Source organism: Xyrauchen texanus, chromosome 37 (genome assembly GCF_025860055.1).
Source record: "Xyrauchen texanus isolate HMW12.3.18 chromosome 37, RBS_HiC_50CHRs, whole genome shotgun sequence".
Lineage (NCBI taxonomy): Eukaryota > Metazoa > Chordata > Actinopteri > Cypriniformes > Catostomidae > Xyrauchen > Xyrauchen texanus.
The window spans coordinates 9,850,082-9,869,886 of record NC_068312.1 but is presented as its reverse complement, the minus strand read 5'-3'; the positions used below and the strand labels follow the sequence as shown (position 1 = coordinate 9,869,886).

Sequence of the window (19,805 nt, the reverse complement as noted above, 5' to 3'; positions counted from 1 at the left end):
TGAATCAAATGCGTTAACATGTTAAATGTGACAGCTCTAGTATAAATATTAACATATTAAATTATAACTGATATTTATCATTCAAGTATTTCTCATCTGAGTAAATGTTGGTTCAGGTTTGAAGTGTTTCTGGTATCTAACAGCAGTATCAAATATATTTAAAGAAATATTTGGAAATTGATAAAATATACAAAAGTAATAAAATGTATAAAACAATTACTGTATTATAGCACAAATAGTACAAAAGACAGCAACCTCAAAACTCTGAAAATTTGCAAACGCTTTTATTATGCTATCACCACCTACAAAAATCTACAGTAAAGGCTAGGATATGCTTCATTTTCCATTTTCCACGTGTTGTTCCATCTCAGGCACAGTTGAGCGCTCAGCCTTTCAAAGTATACTCTTTTGAACACAAGCCCATATGGACATGTTCGTCACATATGCACTATGACTTTTGTGTGATCCTCTTTTGTACATTCGATGCCAGGCACATGTGCAGATAACATACATAGACACTGATGCATGGATGTTTGTGTGCAGCCCGGTTTTTCTTGACGCACGGACAATCTGCGCATTCTGTGCTGATGTGTGCTTGAAACAAAGTGGCAAGCAAAACCAAAGGAACATTTGGCCTTAAGTCATGGTCATGATTACCTTTTGCAAGGCGAAATTCCATGGGCAAAATACAGTCCGTTCAATGGGAAACTGCGTGATCGTTAATTTCGCACGATGTACTTTCGTGTATTTCAAATGGAGTTCAAGTTTGGTGAACTTTGATAGCCAAATACGTCATGTTGACCCATGTGTTCCTACAAAAAAGAGACTATTCATTTTTTGCTGGATTCACATGTGCATAATGTCCACGCATTCCTTTCTCCACGGTATTTCGCAATTCAAATGTAAATGTGACTGAGCCTTTAATAGTCATTGAAAAGCCTAATGATTTAATTTGTCAATCAAACTATTTGCTCTAGACTAAATTGTGGAAAGTCCTACCTTGTACCTAAAAGTATTTTTGACATCCCTACTCTTATATGTATTTTATTGTGTATTTTTTTTTTTTTTTTTACCTCTTTCCTAATCTCTTTGTATCTTCTTCAGTAATGTTAAGTCCTTCATTTTCTGAATGTGTGCACGTATGCACGCATGTAAGAGCAAATCTTTACAGTCTCTGCTGGGTAATGTTCCATGTAGCCCATCTTGTGCATGTGGAGATGGACTCTAGGGTACTCAGGTGGGTAGATGTCGCCCTCTTCTCTGATGACTGGTTTTCAGGTGTTGGGTCTCTAGCGGGTGGAGCCGTGCACTCTGTCCAGCAACTAACCGTACATCTATCAGCAGGGTCATCGAAGGAACCACTTCCAGTCAGAACAATCCAGTTTCCTCTTTAAAGGATGGTGAAGGACCTTGTTTTAGGGTTTTTCTCCATCATCAACGCCCTTCTCTCTTGAATCTTATTCTAAAGATTCAAAACACTGTCTCTCTCCTCTGGTGGGTTTTTCTGGAGCGTTCTGGCTTCAACCTGTGGTTCTTTTGTCTAGACGGCAGGCGTCAACACCACGGATAAGGAGATGGAGGTACTGCAGATCAGGAATGTGTCTTTAGAGGACGCTGGGGAGTACATCTGCTTGGCTGGGAATTCTATCGGCCACTCCCATCACTCTGCATGGTTGACTGTCTATAAAGGTATCTGTGGTTCTTTTGGTGCTCTTTTGGTTTATGGTTTCTCTCTGTCTAACAACAGCAGTTCACACTTTGGGTCAAATTAAATAAAACCACTGCAGTGCGGCAACGATGGTTTCCATAAAATCAATTGTAGTATAGTTTGACTATGTGGAAAGCACAAGGGGATTGTGTTTTAGACATTGTCAAGTGCTAGTTAACACTAGCGTTTGTGCTTCGTTGCAGTGGTTCTGTAGCAAATGACAGAATACTTTATCGGTGTGAACAGCACTATTCTTCAATCCCTGTTTTTCTGCTTTGTGGTTTCACTCTTTGTTTGTTGAAATGTCAGTTGAAACATGTTAAAATGACATGTTCTCTCTAAAGATCAGTGGTTTTCAATTGGTTTTGGGTCGGGGCACAATTTTTTTGTAGATATCAAACGTAGATAAAAATGTTTAAAAAACATTTAAATGTATCAATGTTATTACGAACTGCATAAGCCCAGCAATATAAAATTAATGGCATTACATGACAATTGACAGTTCTAGTTTCTAAGTATCCCTTTTAATTTTAGTTTAATTTTGTTTTAGAGGACGTCAATTGGCAGCCCAAAATGTATCATAGAAATGTCCTTAATATGAAGAATTTTATTATATTCATTGTTCTTGTTAAAGAAGTTAACTAATATTAATGAATACCATCTTATTTTAAAGTGTTACCAAATTTATTAATATTACGATGAACTGCATAGGCCCAACAATATGTGAAATTAATAGCATGTCATGGGCTGAATGGGGAAAGTTGACATAAAAATATCTCTGTTTTCATGCTTTCGGAAGCTTGTAATTCATCTCACAAAACATATTGTGTTTGGCACAAACCATGATTATCCTCGTAAAAATCCTATATCCCTTTTTTGCTTAGTTTTGTTCGTGGTTTTCAACATGGTTATCTAATCTTTCCTTGTTGGCCTCTGCCAACATTACTTTGCAAGCTCCAACAAGTAAACAAAAATCTTGAGTTTGATTGGATGCACAGCCTTCAATATCAACAACAAAAGTTAAGGGAAGCATTTTCTCTTCCCTTTTTGAAAAATACATTTAGTTTGGTACCCTAACTATATATGAATATAAAGTTAGGGGCTTTTGATCATTTGCGACCCACCAGTTTAGAAACACTGCTTTAGAAAGTGGAATCGGCAAAGCCAAACCACCCACTCACTATCTGTAATGAAAAATTCCCATTTAAACATGTTTCTCAAATGGCAAACATTAGTCTCACCATGTATTTCAGCAAGTGTAACAGCACTTTTATTTTCCTAAAAACATGAGTTAAGTAAAGCATAACAAATCTGAGAGCAGGTGACATATTGTGGCTTGTGGTTTGGCACAGCTTTTTTCCATTATACCGCTTATTTCCATTATAAAAACACTTTTTCCAAGTATTTCAACATTAACCTGTTCCTAATTAACAACTTTGCATGCCTGAACTCTGGACAAGCATCCCAAGGAGTGTTAAAGGGAGAATCCACCCAAAAATCAAAATCCAGTCATCATCTACTCACCCATATTGTTCCCACTCCTTTTGTTTTCCTTGAAAGAAAGAAATTCATACGGGTTGAGTGAATGGTGACAGCATTTTCATTTTGGGTGAACTATCCCTTTAATCTGTTTGGTCTGATAAACACCTCACCTGGAGTTCGTATCGATTCAGTTTTTGAATGGATACAATTTATCAATATGCTTGTCAGTCAAAGCCTTATACACAAAGTATGCTTTGAAGTATTTGTGATGTTGAGACATTCAACATTGAGAATGAACATTTGTTTTATTCTCGCCGTTGAATGTTGATCTTCTTGTATTTCAATGCTGCAAGAGGAAAAGACAATCTGCAAATTGTGGGTCTAACTCCTACTGCCATTACACAAGCATGATAACTCCGGAACACTAGCTTTAAATTCACTTTATTGGTCAGCTTTGATTTTTCATTTATTTATTAAAAGAGAAGGGAGAGAGGAGTAGTGTGTCAAAGATCTGCATTTGCATGTGTTTTGTGTGCTGTGTGAAAATGTAAACGGGACACAATAACATCTTTTTTTTGTGCATGGATTGTGTGAATTAAACCCAGTATTATGAACCAGAGCCTTTGGGCAGACATTAAGCAACCAAATTGCATAGGCAATATCTTTACCATTCAGACTTTTCATGTAATGTTAGCCCCTTAACTTTCCATTTATACTGAAATGCGCAGCCTCTCAGATTTTGTCTACCCACCCAGATTAGCCATTCCTCTCCATTTACGTTTGTATTTGGGTTGCAAATTTAATGACTCATATGAGTTTACATAAGGCTGTTTTTTGGCCTAATCGACAAGTGAGATCTGCCAAGTATCATGAGCTGTTGTTTCCTTCTCCTGCTTGTCACATAAGCAGAAGAATGTCCCGTGAAACCTGATCCATGAAAGAAGTATTTATGACACTACAATAGGAGTTTGTGTTCCATACAATGTGCCTGTCACGTGAAAGGCTCTGTGTTTTTTTTCAGATTTGTGTTTTTGGTGGGTTTTGTGTTTTTTGTTTGAGTGTGTGTGCATAAGTGTGATGGGTTTACAAAGAATTGACAATGCTCATGCATTTATGTATATACAGTATCAGCCACAGCTTTGAAAACTACTGTAAGTATCCCGCTTATACTATATCTTTTATCAAACTGTAAGATTCCTAAACCAACAAATACCAGGAATTGGTTCAATACTAGGTAGAGTCCATTTTTATACCATTTCCAAGCATTTGCTTAGAACGAACAATAACATGACCTGCAACAATTGACCTTTTGCGAAGCCCCATCCCCCTCGGTTTCTGTTGCTCACTCAGATAAGCTTTACTGAATGTCCCAAATGAATACATTGGAGATTTCCATGAGCAGATGATGAGTTAGATGGTTTTCAGCAAAAATATGCTCAATGTAAAACTTTCAAATACGATATTACTCTTATGTGCAAAGCATTTTTGTCTACCGTTTGTCTTAAAGAAATTAAAATAAAAAGTGCTTTGTTAATGCATGCAAATTAGTTATATTGATGGAGTCAGTTATTATATTCAGTCATAATTCTAAAATATATTAAGTCATAAATATGAGAAGTCAAAATGACGAGATAAATGTCAGAATCATGAAATACTATGTCATAATTATTAGATATTGTAAATGTATTTATTTCAAGAGTTTTAATAGAGGTTGTTATTGCCAATGCTGCTGCTTGCTTAAAATTATATCAAGGTGCATTTGCACAGTATGCAAGTATTTCATAATTAGTGAAGCAACAATTGAAATACTCATCAGTGTGTGCACAATTATGCATTGTATGTAAATAAATTGTATGACAATTTATTTGCCCACTATGATTCTATGCAGTGAGAAAACGATCAATGTTTTATCTCATAATCATGACTTTTAATATCATAATTTACTATCTCATAATTTTGATTTAATATTATAAATATATATATATAATACTATTTCATAAATATGTCTTTGATTCTAATAATAATGACTTGCCACTTTATTTAATTATCTCAATATTGTTACTTGTAATTGAATTGTCTCAATTATTACTTAGTACAGTATATCATAATTCTGACATTATGACATTGAATCTCATAATTCAGACATTTAATCTCAAAATTATGACTTACTATCTCATCATTTTGATTTAGTATCATAATAATGACTTAATGTTATATAAGTTAGACTTTGAATCTAATAAATACTTTTATCTCTTGATTGAATTAGTATCTCATAATTATGACTTATCTAGTAATTAAACTAGTATCTCATAATTATGACTTGTATCTCATGATTAAGGCATTTCAGCTCAGAATGATCTCATAGTTATGACGCTTTCAGAAATGTGATTTTTAAATCTAATAGTTATGACTTATGTTTTGTAATTATGGCTTTTTATCTAAAAATTATGACTGAATCTAATAATTATGAATTATCTCATAAATATGACTTAGCATCTCATGATTCGGATTTAACAGTGCATATTATTTTTTATTTTTTTTCCAAATGTGGCAAAAGTGGGCTTCCATAATGAAAAGTGCCTCTGTAGCAAAATTTTACTGTACTTTTGCATGATTTCTCTAAAATTCCTTTTAAAACTATTCAAACAAACAAGACTTCTATAGGCTAATGTTAGAAAAGAGCAAAAGCTTCACTGAAAATATGGTGGATGGCAACAGTTGCTAAGGAAGGATTGGTCTTTAATGTGTTTTTAAGGCCAGACTTGGCAACGGGTCAATTGCTGTCTCGGCCAAAGGGCTGCTGGTACTGAATCTCAGGCTCTCTTTGCCTTCTAATAGAAAAGATTTCCCATTTTAATCTTGGCACTCAAATTATAGGTGAACACAACTTAATCCCTTCATCATTCAGCAAGCTCATTCCCTCCCCTTCTGCCACCTTGCATTGCTTCCTCCTTTCAAAATCCAGCCGTTCCCCCGACTCAGCTGCCCAACCAGACATACCTGGAGGTGCTAATCTATTGTGTGGGATTCTTCCTCATCTGTGTGATGGTGGTGACTGCCGTACTGGCCAAAATGCACAGCTCGGCCAAGAAAAGCGACTTCAACAGCCAGCTGGCTGTCCACAAGCTGGCCAAGAGCATCCCGCTGCGCAGACAGGTAACAGAAAGTAGATACGGGGTTTGATCTTTTTACTTCTAAACATACAAACATCTTTTTTTTTCCCAAAAGCTGATTGCCATGTTAGCGTTAATGTAAATTTGATAAATTGTTAAAAGAGTCATGTTAAACTATGAGCATTATCTCAAAAATCAAATGGACAGAGTTCATTATAAGACCTTAAAAGTTGTCCAGGACCACAATGCAGTTTGATAATGTTTTGATGATATTCCGTTGTTAATTTAGCCTCATGCAACACTGCATCCTTCTGCGAGGACATTGTGTTTTGTCTTAGCTATATGCTATGCATCATTTCATTTCATTTAAACTGACTGAGCTCAGTTAAGAACAATCTGGGCTGTTGTTAAAGGGTGAAACTTTCAACACACAGAGTCATGTGACAAAACTAAATTGTGCCTATAGCTTTCATATGCTGCCACGTGCATTCACTCTTAAAATCTGACCAAAAGTTCAGTTTCACACTGCAGATGATTGTTGGCAGACATGGATTAATGATAATCAGTACATAGATTCAAAATGTATAAACTTATTTTAATATTGTTGGCAGTGATTGGATCATGTTGGCCATTATTTTGAATCTGAATTATTTGTGCTAATTTCTGATTGCTGACTGTCACTTGTTTGTTTGACAGTGCAAAGAGAGAACATTGAGATTGTGTTGCCAAAGTAGAAAAAACACATTGGAACATAAGTCAAATAATTTTTATTTGTATGATTTTGTTTTATTTATACTTTTCACAATACACATTATTACAGAAAATCAGCAGTTATGTCTGTATATCTCAAAAACGTGAATAATCAGCACTCCTGAAAACATACACAATTTGATAAAAAATCTAACTTTGTATAGCTTGGTATTATTTTACATTTTTGTAAAGATTTGGACAATTTCTGTTTGACGCTAGTGGTGCAGAAACAACACATTTAAGCTTTAATTATTAATTTATAGAGGACCAAACCTGCAAAAATGACAAATAAATACAATTCAAGTAATGCACAAATACATAACCTCCTTTTATGTTTCAACCTCATTTCTGCTGCAGTTTTGTATGGAGAGTAAAGGTTTAAGTGTTTGTGTGCAGGTGTCGGTGCAATCCAGCTCTTCAATGCACTCAAGGGGAAAGTTGGTCCGCACCTCCCGTCTCTCCTCAAGTGGCTCCCCAATGCTCTCAGGGGTCTCTGAATATGAACTGCCCCAGGACCCTCGCTGGGAGGTACCCAGAGACAGGTAACATGCAAACACACATTATTATTATTATTATTATTATTATTATAAGTAGAGTACATTTAATAGGGCCTGATCATTGAAAACTTAATTATAATTTTCTCTCTTTTGAATGTAATAAGAGTTGAATTATCTAGACATACTCTGACTATCACAACACAAAGCTCCTTCTCCATGTATGGAAGTTATTGAAGTAACTAAGTAAGCTCCAAAAACAGATAATTCTGAAATATTCATAGCTATAATGTCACAAACATCAGGGTGTTAACATTTGAGAGCCAATGTTTACGTTGATTGCATCAATGCCTAAACCGTTACTCATCTCAGAAGTAAAGAGGTAAGCCAAACATAGCAGGTCATTTACAGATATAATTCTTAAAGGCACATCATCAAAAATGTTCATACTAAGGGTCAAAGAAAAGTAGTCATTTAAAACTCATTTTTGATTGTTGTCAATATTTTAATTGAACTTAAGAGGAAAAATTAGATGCTATAAAAGTGAATAATATGGCACCTTTAAAAGTAAATGTTAATAAGTAATGATTACATCATTTATTTTGACTCGGTGTGCCTATTTATTACCTGATTTGTAGAATAATTTTGTCTCAGCTGATTAGATATTTCTCTAAATGAATGGTGCATATAATGAAAGTTTGTTTATTAAATAGAATAAAATATATGAATTAAATGCACATTTCAATGGGTGGCATTTCAAATGCCAAGACCCCTTTTAAAAGTAAATGTTGATAAATGAAAATGAATGTTGATTAATAAACATATTGTAGTGCATTGTCAGTAATACATTTTATTTCTGTGTTTATATCTCAGGCTGGTTCTTGGGAAGCCACTTGGAGAGGGTTGTTTTGGGCAGGTGTTGATGGCCGAGGCTGTGGGCATGGACAAAGACAAACCTAATCGTGTCACCAAGGTTGCTCTCAAGATGCTCAAATGTAAGAGCTTATTTTCTGTTATTCTTGTATGGTATAAAAATGTGGGAAAGGCCAGCAAACTGCCTGGTATCTCATTAGGAATGTGATGGTATACTGAGCTGTCATCTGTATTCCACTTTGACCCTTAATGCGTTAATCGAGCTCTTGTGTCACATACCACACCAGAGCGGCACGTGTTTATTCTGGCACAGATCCTGCCATTTCCCCTTCCTCTCCTCAGTGAGCCAATGGCCAAAAACGCTAGTAAACACTGACACGAATAGTGTGTGTGTGTGTGTGTGTGTGTGTGTGCGCGCGCGCGCTTGTGTGGAAGCTTTTAAAAACTTTTTTGTAAAAACCTAACACGGATTGAGCAGATCAGGGACATTGACAGTACAATGAAAAAGTTGTTTTTGTTCCAGCACAAGTGTAACAATAAAGACTAATCAAAGGAATAGTCCATGAAGAATTTGGAGGCCAAGTCAACACCTTGAACTCTTTGTCATGTCCTTTAAACCATTCTTGAACAAATTTTGCAATGTGGCAATGCGCATTATCCTGCTAAAAGAGGCAACTGCCATCAGAGAATGCCGTTACTATGAAGGGGTGTATGTGGTCTGCAACAATCATTAGGTAGGTGGTAGGTGTCAAAGTAACATCCACATGAATGCCAGGACCCAAGGTTTCCCAGCAGAACATTGCCCAGAGCATCACACTGCCTCCGCCGTTCTGCGTTCTTCCCATAGTGCATCCTGCTACCATCTCTTCCCCAAGTAAATGATGCACACACACCCAGCCGTCTACATGATCTAAAAGAAAACGTGATTCATCAGACCAGGCCACCTTCTTCCATTGCTCCATGGTCCAATTCTGACGCTCATGTGCCCATTGTAGTCGCTTTTGGCAGTGGAATGGGAGACACCATGGGTACTCTAACCGGTCTGTGGCTATGCAGCCCAATACGCAGCAAACTGCACTGCACTGTGTGTTCAGACACCTTTCTATCATGGCCAGCATTAAGTTTTTCAGCAATTTGTGCTACAGTAACTCTTTTGTGGGATCAGACCAAGCGGGTTAGCCTTCGCTTCCCATGTGCATCAATGAGCCTTGGGCGCCCATGACCCTCTCGCTGGTTCATCGGTTGTCCTTCCTTGTACCACTTTTGGTTAGATACTTACCACTGCATACCAGGAACACACCACAAGGCCTGCTGTTTTGGAGATGCTCCGACCCAGTCCTCTAGCCATCACAGTTTGGACCTTGTCAAAATCACTCCGAACCTTAAGCTTTCCCATTTTTCCTGCTTCCAACGCATGAAATTCAAGAACTGACTGTTCACTTGCTACCTAATATATCCCACCCCTTGACTGGTGCCATTGTAACTTTACCTGCCAGTGGTTTTAATGTTGTGGCTGATCTGTGTGCGCATGTGTATACTGTTTTATTTATATATATATATATATATATATGCTGTCAATTGATACAAAATTTATCAAATTAAATACATGGTATGCTGATTAATTATATATAATTATAATATATAAATATTTGCTAAGAAAGCTCCTCAAGTAACAATAATTACAAAAATAATTATTAAATAATTATAATTAAATAATAATATTGATAATTTAAATACATTACATCATTGTGGCACACGAGTAACGCATTAAAAATATAGTAACACTTTACAATAAGGTTCCATTTGTTAACATTAGTTAACATGAACTAACAGTGAACAATACTTTTACAGCTTTTATTAATCTTAATGTTAATTTCAACATATACAGTTGAAGTCAGAAGTTTACATACACTTAGTTTAATATCATTAAAAACACATTTTTTAATCACTCCACAGATTAAATATTAGCAAACTATAGTTTTGATAGCCAGTCGTTTAGGACATCTACTTTGTGCATGACACGAGTCATTTTTAATTGCCTATATCACAATTTCAGTTTGTCAGAAGTTTGCATACACTAAGACCTTTAAGCAGCTTGGAAAATTCCAGAAAATGATGTCAAGCCTTTAGACAATTAGCCAGTTAACTTCTGATAGGAGGTGTACTGAATTGGAGGTGTACCTGTGGATGTATTTTAATGCCTACCTTCAAACGTGGTGCCTCTTTGCTTGACATCATGGGAAAATAAAAAGAAATCAGCCAAGAACTCAGAAAAAAACAATTGTGGACCTCCACAAGTCTTCTTAATCCATGGTAGCAATTTCCAAATGCCTAAAGGTACCATGTTCAGCTGTACAAACAAAAGTACACAAGTATATATACACTAATGGACAAGGCAGCCATCCTACCACTCAGGAAAGAAATGCATTCTGTCTCCTAGAGATAAACGTAGTTTGGTGCAATAAGTGCAAATCAATCCCAGAACATCAGCAAAGGACTTTGTGAAGATGCTGGAAGAAAACAGGTAGACATGTATCTATATCCACAGTAAAACAAGTCCTATATCGACATAACCTGAAAGGCTGCTCAGCCAGGAAGAAACAAATGCTCTAAAACCGCCAAAAAAAGTCAGATTACAGTTTGAAAGTGCACATGGAGACAAAATTTTGCCATAATGACCATCGATATGTTTGGAGGAAAAAGGGTGAGGTTTGCAAGCAGAAGAACACCATCCCAACCGTGAAGCATGGGGGTGGCAGCATCATGTTGTGGCAGTGCTTTGTTAAAATTATGTGGATATATTGAAGCAACAAATCAAGACATCAGCCATGAAGTTAAAGCTCGTTCACAAATGGGTCTTCCAAATGGACAATGACCGCAATCATACCTCCAGTCTTGTGGCAAAATGGCTTAAGGACAATAATGTCAAGGTATTGGAGTGACATCACAAAGCCCTGACCTCAATCCGATAGAACATTTGTGGGCAGAACTGAAAAAGCTTGTGCGAGCAAGGAGGCCTACAAACCTGTCTCAGTTACACCATTTTCTGTCTGGAGAAACATTTTGAGAAGTTTGTGGAAGGCTACCCAAAAAGTTTGTTTTTCAATGCAAGAATGTGCTCTCATCTTGTGTTGTCTGCTGTCGTTGAGTGTGAGTTATTCTCTGTATTAGCGCTTTGCCCAAACAGCTGAAGTTTTGCTTACTGCCCCCTGGAGAAAACAGATGGGACCTCAAGCTTGAATTGCTCAGATGGTTGGAATATTCCTTATCACGGTCTGGGGATGTTATTTATCGCATACATTTTTTTAACGTCTTTTAAAAAAAAATATTAATCACTGAATGAACGTGTTATATCTACAGCCCAAATAAATACAGTATATATATATATGTGTGTGTGTGTGTACATACAGTATATACTTATGTAAGGCCATATTTCCTGTGTATTTTTGAAGCAATATTAATTGTTATTTAATTGTCAGCAGAATGAAGTAAATGTCCAATGTCAAGTCCACCACAGAAATTAAAAATCAGACACCTTTAATCTACGCAAGAATTAAAAAAATAAACCCTCTGAACTGTCTGTCAGCTTTTCAACTGTTTGTCCCTTTTGGCTTTTGAGGTTGAATTTTGCGTGACTTCTCACACCAAGATGTGTTGTTTGTCAATATTGCTTTTTTAGCCGATGCCACAGAGAAGGACCTGTCAGACCTCATCTCAGAGATGGAAATGATGAAGATTATTGGCAAACACAAGAACATCATCAACTTGCTAGGAGCCTGCACACAAGACGGTGAGTAAACGAGGGGAGGGAAAGAAAGAACAAGAGAGACAGATGGATAGAGGGAGACATTACCAGATAATGCAATATGTGCGTAAATCATTTCAGATTCCAAAATCAATTTGTTAGGCATTCTGCTCTTCTATTGAAAAGGACAGGATGATGTTGTCTATGCGAGTTCACAAGCTAGATACTTTTGATAACCTAAATTCTTTATTGAATCACAAAATTAAAAAATTAAAAAAAGGAAATTATAAAAACATTTGGACATTTGAATTCACTTGCTTGGCCGATTCACAGAAATATTATCCTTTTGTGTCAGTTTTCAAATCTACCAACAGACTTGTCAATGGATAATAAACTTCTTTTATTAGTGAATTGTGAAACTTTGTCTCAAAACACTTGGTAAGTCATCATTTGTTTTAATTATTTGAATATAAACATGTTAATATTCAGATTTTTACAGGTATACATGCCATAAAACTAGTTGACGTGCTGTAATTTAAAGTTGGGTAAAATCTTATGCTGTTTTCCAGTAGACTTTTATAATAAAATGTAATTCCTAGCTTTATTGCAAAATAAACTTCAGTGCATATTGTCAATGCATTATTAGACACTATACATACAGATCAGATATAAAACAAATTCAATTCAATTTCATTTGCTGATGTTTAAAGTCTCAAAACTATTATTTTCTCTGGCTGCCTTTCAGTCTGTTGCACGCACCCTGGGTCTCTCTCACTTGGTTTCGCTTTTGACACTAGCTCAGATGACAGTAAGTGAGCGTTTTCGGGCTTGGCCATATCTCTCCCACTCCTGGCTCACCACTTGCGGGTGAAGTCTCCATTCTCTGTACAGTTAAGCCTCTCCCGTGTTTATTATACGTGGGACATTCTTTGCGCAAAATAAGCGTGCACTGCTCCACACAATCAGTTTTTGTGCTAGGATGTGGAATCAAGCCAAGCGTGTACCTTAATTAATTGACATTAATCGATGCCAATTTTAGCCACAGGATGTGAAAAAAACAAACAAGCAACTGCATTAATTGCATTACCTTTTTTAACACATTACATTTTCCAGCCCTAGTTGATTTATTTTGAGACATTTTATGTATTGCATTGCATTGCATTGTATAAATATATGCACTATATTGGTCACTTTGATGTCTGGCTATCAGTATCAGCCATTGAAAAAGCCATTTCGGACGGCCCACCACATTTTGTGATCAACTTGTGTTCCTACATGAATTTTATATGTCTGAAATGTTTTTGTATGGCCGTTTCAGGTCCGCTCTATGTCATTGTTGAGTTTGCAGCAAAGGGTAATCTGCGAGAATACCTGCGTGTACGTCGTCCTCCCGGTATGGAGTACTGCTACAACCCTGACCAGGTGCCTGTGGAGAATATGTCAGTCAAAGATCTAGTCTCCTGCGCCTACCAGGTGGCACGTGGCATGGAATACCTGGCATCCAAGAAGGTTGGCATCTTACCTGCTATTCTGCTGTCATTGGATATGACTGGATAGCTTTTCTTGAGGGTATTGCTATTGACCCATGTCTTCTCCTAGACTTTGATTAATTGTTCCCTTGAATAATGCATGTGTGTGTGTTTTCTCTCTGGCAGTGTATTCATAGAGACTTGGCTGCCCGTAATGTCCTGGTAACTGAAGATAACATTATGAAGATAGCAGACTTCGGCCTGGCCAGAGACATCCATCATATTGATTACTACAAGAAGACCACCAATGTAAGACTTGTATAAAGCAGAAGTCATTAGAAAAATTGAAAATTGCTACGCATAATTTCTTTTCGTTTGCTGTTGTTTCTTATTGAATACTATAAAGCTGTCACAGCTAGTCATCTTTGATTTGTACTTACAAGATGAGTACACATGAACACAACAGCAAAGTCATATTTACTAGTAATTTACTGAAAAAATTCTGTGAGCCCTGACTTTCTAATTTGGAGGCATGTCAGTTAAGGAATCATGGCAGAAGCAAGTTGGTATTGATCATAATAAATTGTAATTGTCCATGTTGATTATATAATTTTGCACATATTTTGTGTAGAAACAAAATTCAAAAGAAGCCAAATTAACACATTTGCACAATAAACAATGGCAAAAGTTTTTTTTTTTTCTGTTTGATAATTAGATAAGCATTAGAAAACACACCTGTTGGACTTTAACTCAACCTATATGACTTATAAATGCATGGTATATAACAAATTGCCATTTAATTTTCATAAAACAAACCTCAAAATGTGAGCCATTTGTGTTTTTTAGATGATTATAAGCTCTGTCCTATAACAAATTAATATTATTGAAACAAATAATATTACTATATTTTAGTATAATTGTAAAAAATCAGCGGTTTCCATCATCGTTCATATCGACACGCCCCTTCCAAACATCAAAAGTTAGAAACTTGGGTGTTATCTAGAATTCAGAGTTCCCCACTTTGCTTGTCTTTTTTAGTCATAATTACGATATTTCTGTCTCCACTTGAAGTCCGCAATAGATCAGTTACACATGTAATACACATCCCTCCTCTTCGTTTTGTTGCACTAATGCTAAAAAAGCTTCCGGTCATTGCCGGTAATTTAAAAAGAAATCTGAAAAACGAATCCATTTTAATCAGACCAAAATCACATAACTTGAATGCACATCATGTCATCATTGTGATTTTCAAAACTACTTGGGTTAAACTCTCCAGGAGGACTTGAATGAAGCATTTGTCACAAACAGATATCGGTAGTTGTGTAACCTTATATAGTTGGTGAATGAAGTAATTGTGTTTTCCACAGGGCCGTTTACCAGTGAAATGGATGGCACCTGAAGCTCTGTTCGACCGCATTTACACCCACCAGAGTGACGTGTACGTGTGAATATATTCACTCAATCTCAGTGCGATACAAAACGCAAGTCTTTACGTAGCAGTAATGGTCACTCTGATGGTGTCTTTGTGTGTTAGGTGGTCTTTTGGGGTGTTGCTTTGGGAGATCTTTACTCTTGGTGGCTCACCGTACCCAGGTGTTCCGGTAGAGGAACTCTTTAAACTGCTGAAGGAAGGCCACCGCATGGACCGCCCCTCCACATGTACCCACGAACTGTAAGAGCCATCATTGTTGCTCATTTAAATTATGATTTGGGGAGCATCTCAGAGGAACTCACCCCACAACTATTTGTCTTTCAGGTATATGATGATGAGAGATTGTTGGCATGCTGTTCCGTCTCAAAGACCAACTTTCAAACAGCTGGTGGAAGATCTAGACCGCACGGTCTCTGTGACATCCAATCAGGTTAGTACATGCAGAAGCTGCATCAGAGCTGTCTTGAATTCACAAATGAGCTTTCAAGACTTGGCATGTAATTTTACTGTGCTAGAAGAGGAAAGTCAATTCACCAACGAAAACTTATTCGGACAAGACATGATGAAATATAAACTTTTTCATAAAGTTAGAGAATAGTCATAAGTATATATTTTCAGACATTCAGTTGTAAGACATGTTTGAACTCCTATTACATGTGAGATTCCAGTGACAACTAATTTGTCTGTCCAAAATCTTGTCCAATCGGAACATATTTGATGTTTAGAGGACAGGGAGGGTTTATTGATTTTCTGAAATATTTTGTGTTCCCTCGCAATTATATGGGACCCTTCGCTATAGCTTGATCCATCCCTTTGTATATTTAACCATGGTTTACTACAGTAACCATAGTTGAACTGTAGTATTCGTATTAAAACAATAGAAACCACAAAGTATACTATGGTTTTACTACAGTATCCATATTTTGACCATATTCGTAGCGAAATAATAGTAATAATACAGGGAAACCAAAAGTATGCTAATGCAAATCAAAATCCTTATGCTAGAAAAACATGGTTACTGCAGTTTTACTATAGTAACACCAAAACACTCTAAAGACCCTAGTTTCTACCATAAAAACAAAGCTACCGGAGCTACCCAGCATGGCAGCACATAAATGGAAGCCAATCAACCAACAGGATGTCCTATCACTCATTGTTTTTTGCAGTCATGGCTGGTTAGGACACAGTGTCAAGTTTATATTTGAGGTAATAATGCGTCTTGAGAGTAATGTTTGGTCATTTTAATGATCAAGACAATTTGGACCTTAATATTTCTTGGTGAATTTCTGTTTTAAGTGCTGCCCCTCATGTAAACCCTGATTGCACACGTATATCACCCCAACATCTATTTGATGTGTTTGTTTATATCTGCAGTACGTCTAGAAGACATTTTCTCTTAGATGTCAATGACCCCGTTCATTAATGGTATTAAGATGCGTCTTGGGTGATCCGGTCACCTGTAGTCAAGCGAGACTGCTGTTTACATCTGGTTGCTAAATGCGTCTCCTGTGACCACATGTGTTGGGTTATTGAGAGGGTGTTCGATCAATCAATTACTATGTTGTAATCCGATCACAAATTTGGGAATGCTGTTTGCACTCAATTTTGTGTGTTTTTTTATTTTCAGGAGTATCTGGACCTGTCCATGTCTCTGGACCAATTTTCCCCAAATTTCCCAGACACACGCAGCTCTACCTGCTCTTCTGGTGAAGACTCTGTTTTCTCTCATGACGCCGGTGCTGATGAACCCTGCCTGCCCAAATTCCCCCTGCACCCCAACCGAGGAGTGCCGTTTAAAAAGCGCTGAGCTCCCTTTACCAATAACTCTACAGTTTGCTTCCTGGCTGGACTCAAACCCTGAACTCTAGAAGATGACACTTTGCCACACAGCACACTACAGAGTTGCCAAGAGACAAACTGCTTGGGATGGATGGACTATACAGCTGGAAGAGAACAACCTGATCGCTTACTGAGGGCTCTTGAGGAAAGAGTGGTAGTGTGTGCATTTCTGAAGACTTTTCAATATGAAATATCCTCCTTTGTCATGTAGAGAAAACCTTAAAGTGACATCGAGTGAGAGGGACCGATAGTCGGATGTTAGAGTGTTTGAATGTTTTCTATTGATGTTTAACAATGACCTTTCTGTTGTTTCTCCGAATTCTTAAAAAAATGTATTCCACTAAAAGGTCTGCCCAAAAGTATTTTAACTTTGGGCATACAGTTTATCTGACTGATAGCTTTCCTTGTAAATACAGCCAGAAATGTATAAATATGAATATATATTTACACTCTACCCTTATTTTTATTACACTTTGAATTTAGCTTTTTTGTACCAGGGTTTGCATATGTAGAACTTTTTGAAGTGTAGCTTTTTGAAAGAGACTGTAAAATGTCCATGAGAATTGTAGAAGAGATTATATTATTCAGAGCTGATAGATGGCCAGTTTTGTTACAAAATAATTTTTTTTACATTTTTTTTTTTATGCAGCCTGGCAGAAGTGGCTCATAACTGCTGCAGTGTCCTAAATGGTACTCAGTACAATGTCAGATTTAAGCTATATTAAGTGTGTATGTATGTGTAAGTGTAAATGTATATATTAGGGCTGTCGATTTAACACGTTAATTCAGTGCGATTTAATTTCATAAAAATGTTTTAAAAAAATGTACGCAATTAATCGCAATGCCCCGGACCGTAATAAGGAAGATTCCTGATAAATGCAAGCTTGTAGTACCACCTGTTTACTCCAGAGGGCAGTAATTGAAATTTCAGCTGTGTGGCAACGCGCAGTATATACAGTGAACAAAACAACACTTCAGCAGACAGCACAACACAGACATGCGTCACGTTCTTGCGTTCAAAACACTTGGAGTGCAAATCCGAACTAAGGGATCTCAAGGTGTGTATTATTAAACTATATTTAACTTGACACAGTGACCTAAAAACTTATGTTTATAGAAGCTACACAAGCATGTCTGATGCAGGTGTTCATTGACGGGTCCTTAAATATAAATGTATATAGATCACATTTTTAAATATTTAAAGATAATAATAATTTAATCGTTATATGGGGGGCTTTCTCAGCAAATATTGCGATTAATCGCGATTAATTAATCGGGACACCATGTCATTAATTCAATAAAACAAAATGTATACATTGACAGCCCTAATATATATATATATATATATATATATATATATATATATATATATATATATATATATATATATATATATATATTAGCCTGGAAGTGTGAACTTGACAACGTCAGCAAAATTTCAGCCTTGACCACACTAAGTAGAATGAAATCCAATGCAAGCCATGTATATTATATTATATTATATATATATTATATTATATTATATTGGCAACTATAGTTGAAAAGACAGCTAGCCTTGGGTAAACCATTCCTTTTGGTAAGTCAGTATCTCTTTGAGACATTCTTTAATGATCATAGAAAAAAAGACTTTTCGTATAAACACAAATGTATATCACCCAAATAACTTTCGAGAAATGTAGCTAGGCACGACGCTAAGCATTTAGCCTCTATGCAATTAAATAACCATGCTTTAAAAGCAATGGTGCCACTACTGATATAGAAAAGATCTGCTGATCCATTATTTTACTCTAGAAGGATTACATCCAGTAAAATGCTGTTGAAAACCGAATCACGACACCTTTCATATTTTGATTAACTTCATAAACAACCTTGTAAATATCTTGCTGACAAGTTTACACACAAACATAAATTGTTTACTGCAAAATTGACTCTCTCATTTAGTGTAGGTTAGTAGGGGTGATTAAATATTATAATGCATAGCTTGCAGTGTAAATGCCAGATCCCAAGCTGAGTGTAACTGTTGGTGCTTTATTTATAGCAGTGTGAGTGACCCTTCTTAGCCAGGTTCTATGCTACAAGTGCATCAGACTGAAGCCACTGTTTCCAATGGCGACTGGCTCCTTGCCAGTGGTCGATGCAACACGCAGGTTTGCTGCAGCCAAGTGAACCTTGTTGCCCGGTACTAGCTCACGCTCTTACAGCCAAGGCTTGATTTATATGGTTAAAGACTCTGGTTGAAGGATACCGGGTATTTAGCAGTTTAATTTTAATGTGTTTTGTCATGTTGCAAGTGAACAAGATGTTTATAGGACAGTTACAGTACATTTTAATTTGCGTTACATTGTTTTGTACTGAGAGGGGCAACGTGGGTCAAAAAATATTTTAACTACTGGAACACTGGTTGTACTGTCTGTTTGCTTAAAAGGCATGCATTATGATTGAGTTTGTTGCATTGCAGTTTAGTGCACACCAAATTTACACTTTAAATTCATCAATAAATGTATCAGCTTTTATTTTCTATGTAATGGCTTGTGTTGAATTCTTATTCTGAATAGGCCAACTTAGAATTGAATGACTTAAAGGAATAGTTCAAAAGGTTTTCAAGATTATGATAGAAATGGATTCAGTTAAGTGTGTCCAAACTTTTGATACTTTGGGTAGTATACATCTATCTTTGTCCTTGACCCTTTTTTGAAGAACTCTGGCATCTATTGTTGTTCATGGCTACAATGACCCGTTTCAAAAAGGCATCTGTCCTTTTCATATCTTCTTCCTATGGCAACCCTTGAAGCAGCATCTACACTCTTATCTGTGTGGATGGGAGGGGGCTGTTGTTAATGGTGGGGGTGGAAGTGGAAGTAATTTGTAATATCATATTAGAAAGATGGTGTGAAGTGGAG

The 19,805-nt window shown here is 36.6% G+C and overlaps 1 protein-coding gene across 2 annotated transcripts in view; it reads left to right on the top strand.

Annotated features, from left to right (window-relative positions):
* LOC127630469 (fibroblast growth factor receptor 1-A-like) overlaps nucleotides 1-18,269 on the top strand; it is a 66,309-nt gene extending 48,040 nt beyond the window's left edge. Inside the window, exons 8-18 of one of the 2 annotated variants that reach the window (XM_052108010.1) lie at nucleotides 1,545-1,689; nucleotides 6,156-6,346; nucleotides 7,450-7,595; nucleotides 8,421-8,542; nucleotides 12,100-12,210; nucleotides 13,484-13,674; nucleotides 13,821-13,943; nucleotides 15,002-15,072; nucleotides 15,169-15,306; nucleotides 15,391-15,496; nucleotides 16,694-18,269. In XM_052108010.1, coding sequence (XP_051963970.1) covers nucleotides 1,545-1,689; nucleotides 6,156-6,346; nucleotides 7,450-7,595; nucleotides 8,421-8,542; nucleotides 12,100-12,210; nucleotides 13,484-13,674; nucleotides 13,821-13,943; nucleotides 15,002-15,072; nucleotides 15,169-15,306; nucleotides 15,391-15,496; nucleotides 16,694-16,873 — 1,524 coding nt within the window. In that variant the 3' untranslated portion in view covers nucleotides 16,874-18,269. The remainder of the gene's footprint in view (nucleotides 1-1,544; nucleotides 1,690-6,155; nucleotides 6,347-7,449; nucleotides 7,596-8,420; nucleotides 8,543-12,099; nucleotides 12,211-13,483; nucleotides 13,675-13,820; nucleotides 13,944-15,001; nucleotides 15,073-15,168; nucleotides 15,307-15,390; nucleotides 15,497-16,693) is intronic. The other variant, XM_052108009.1, reaches the window with a different exon arrangement.
* The last annotated feature ends 1,536 nt before the right edge of the window (nucleotides 18,270-19,805 follow it).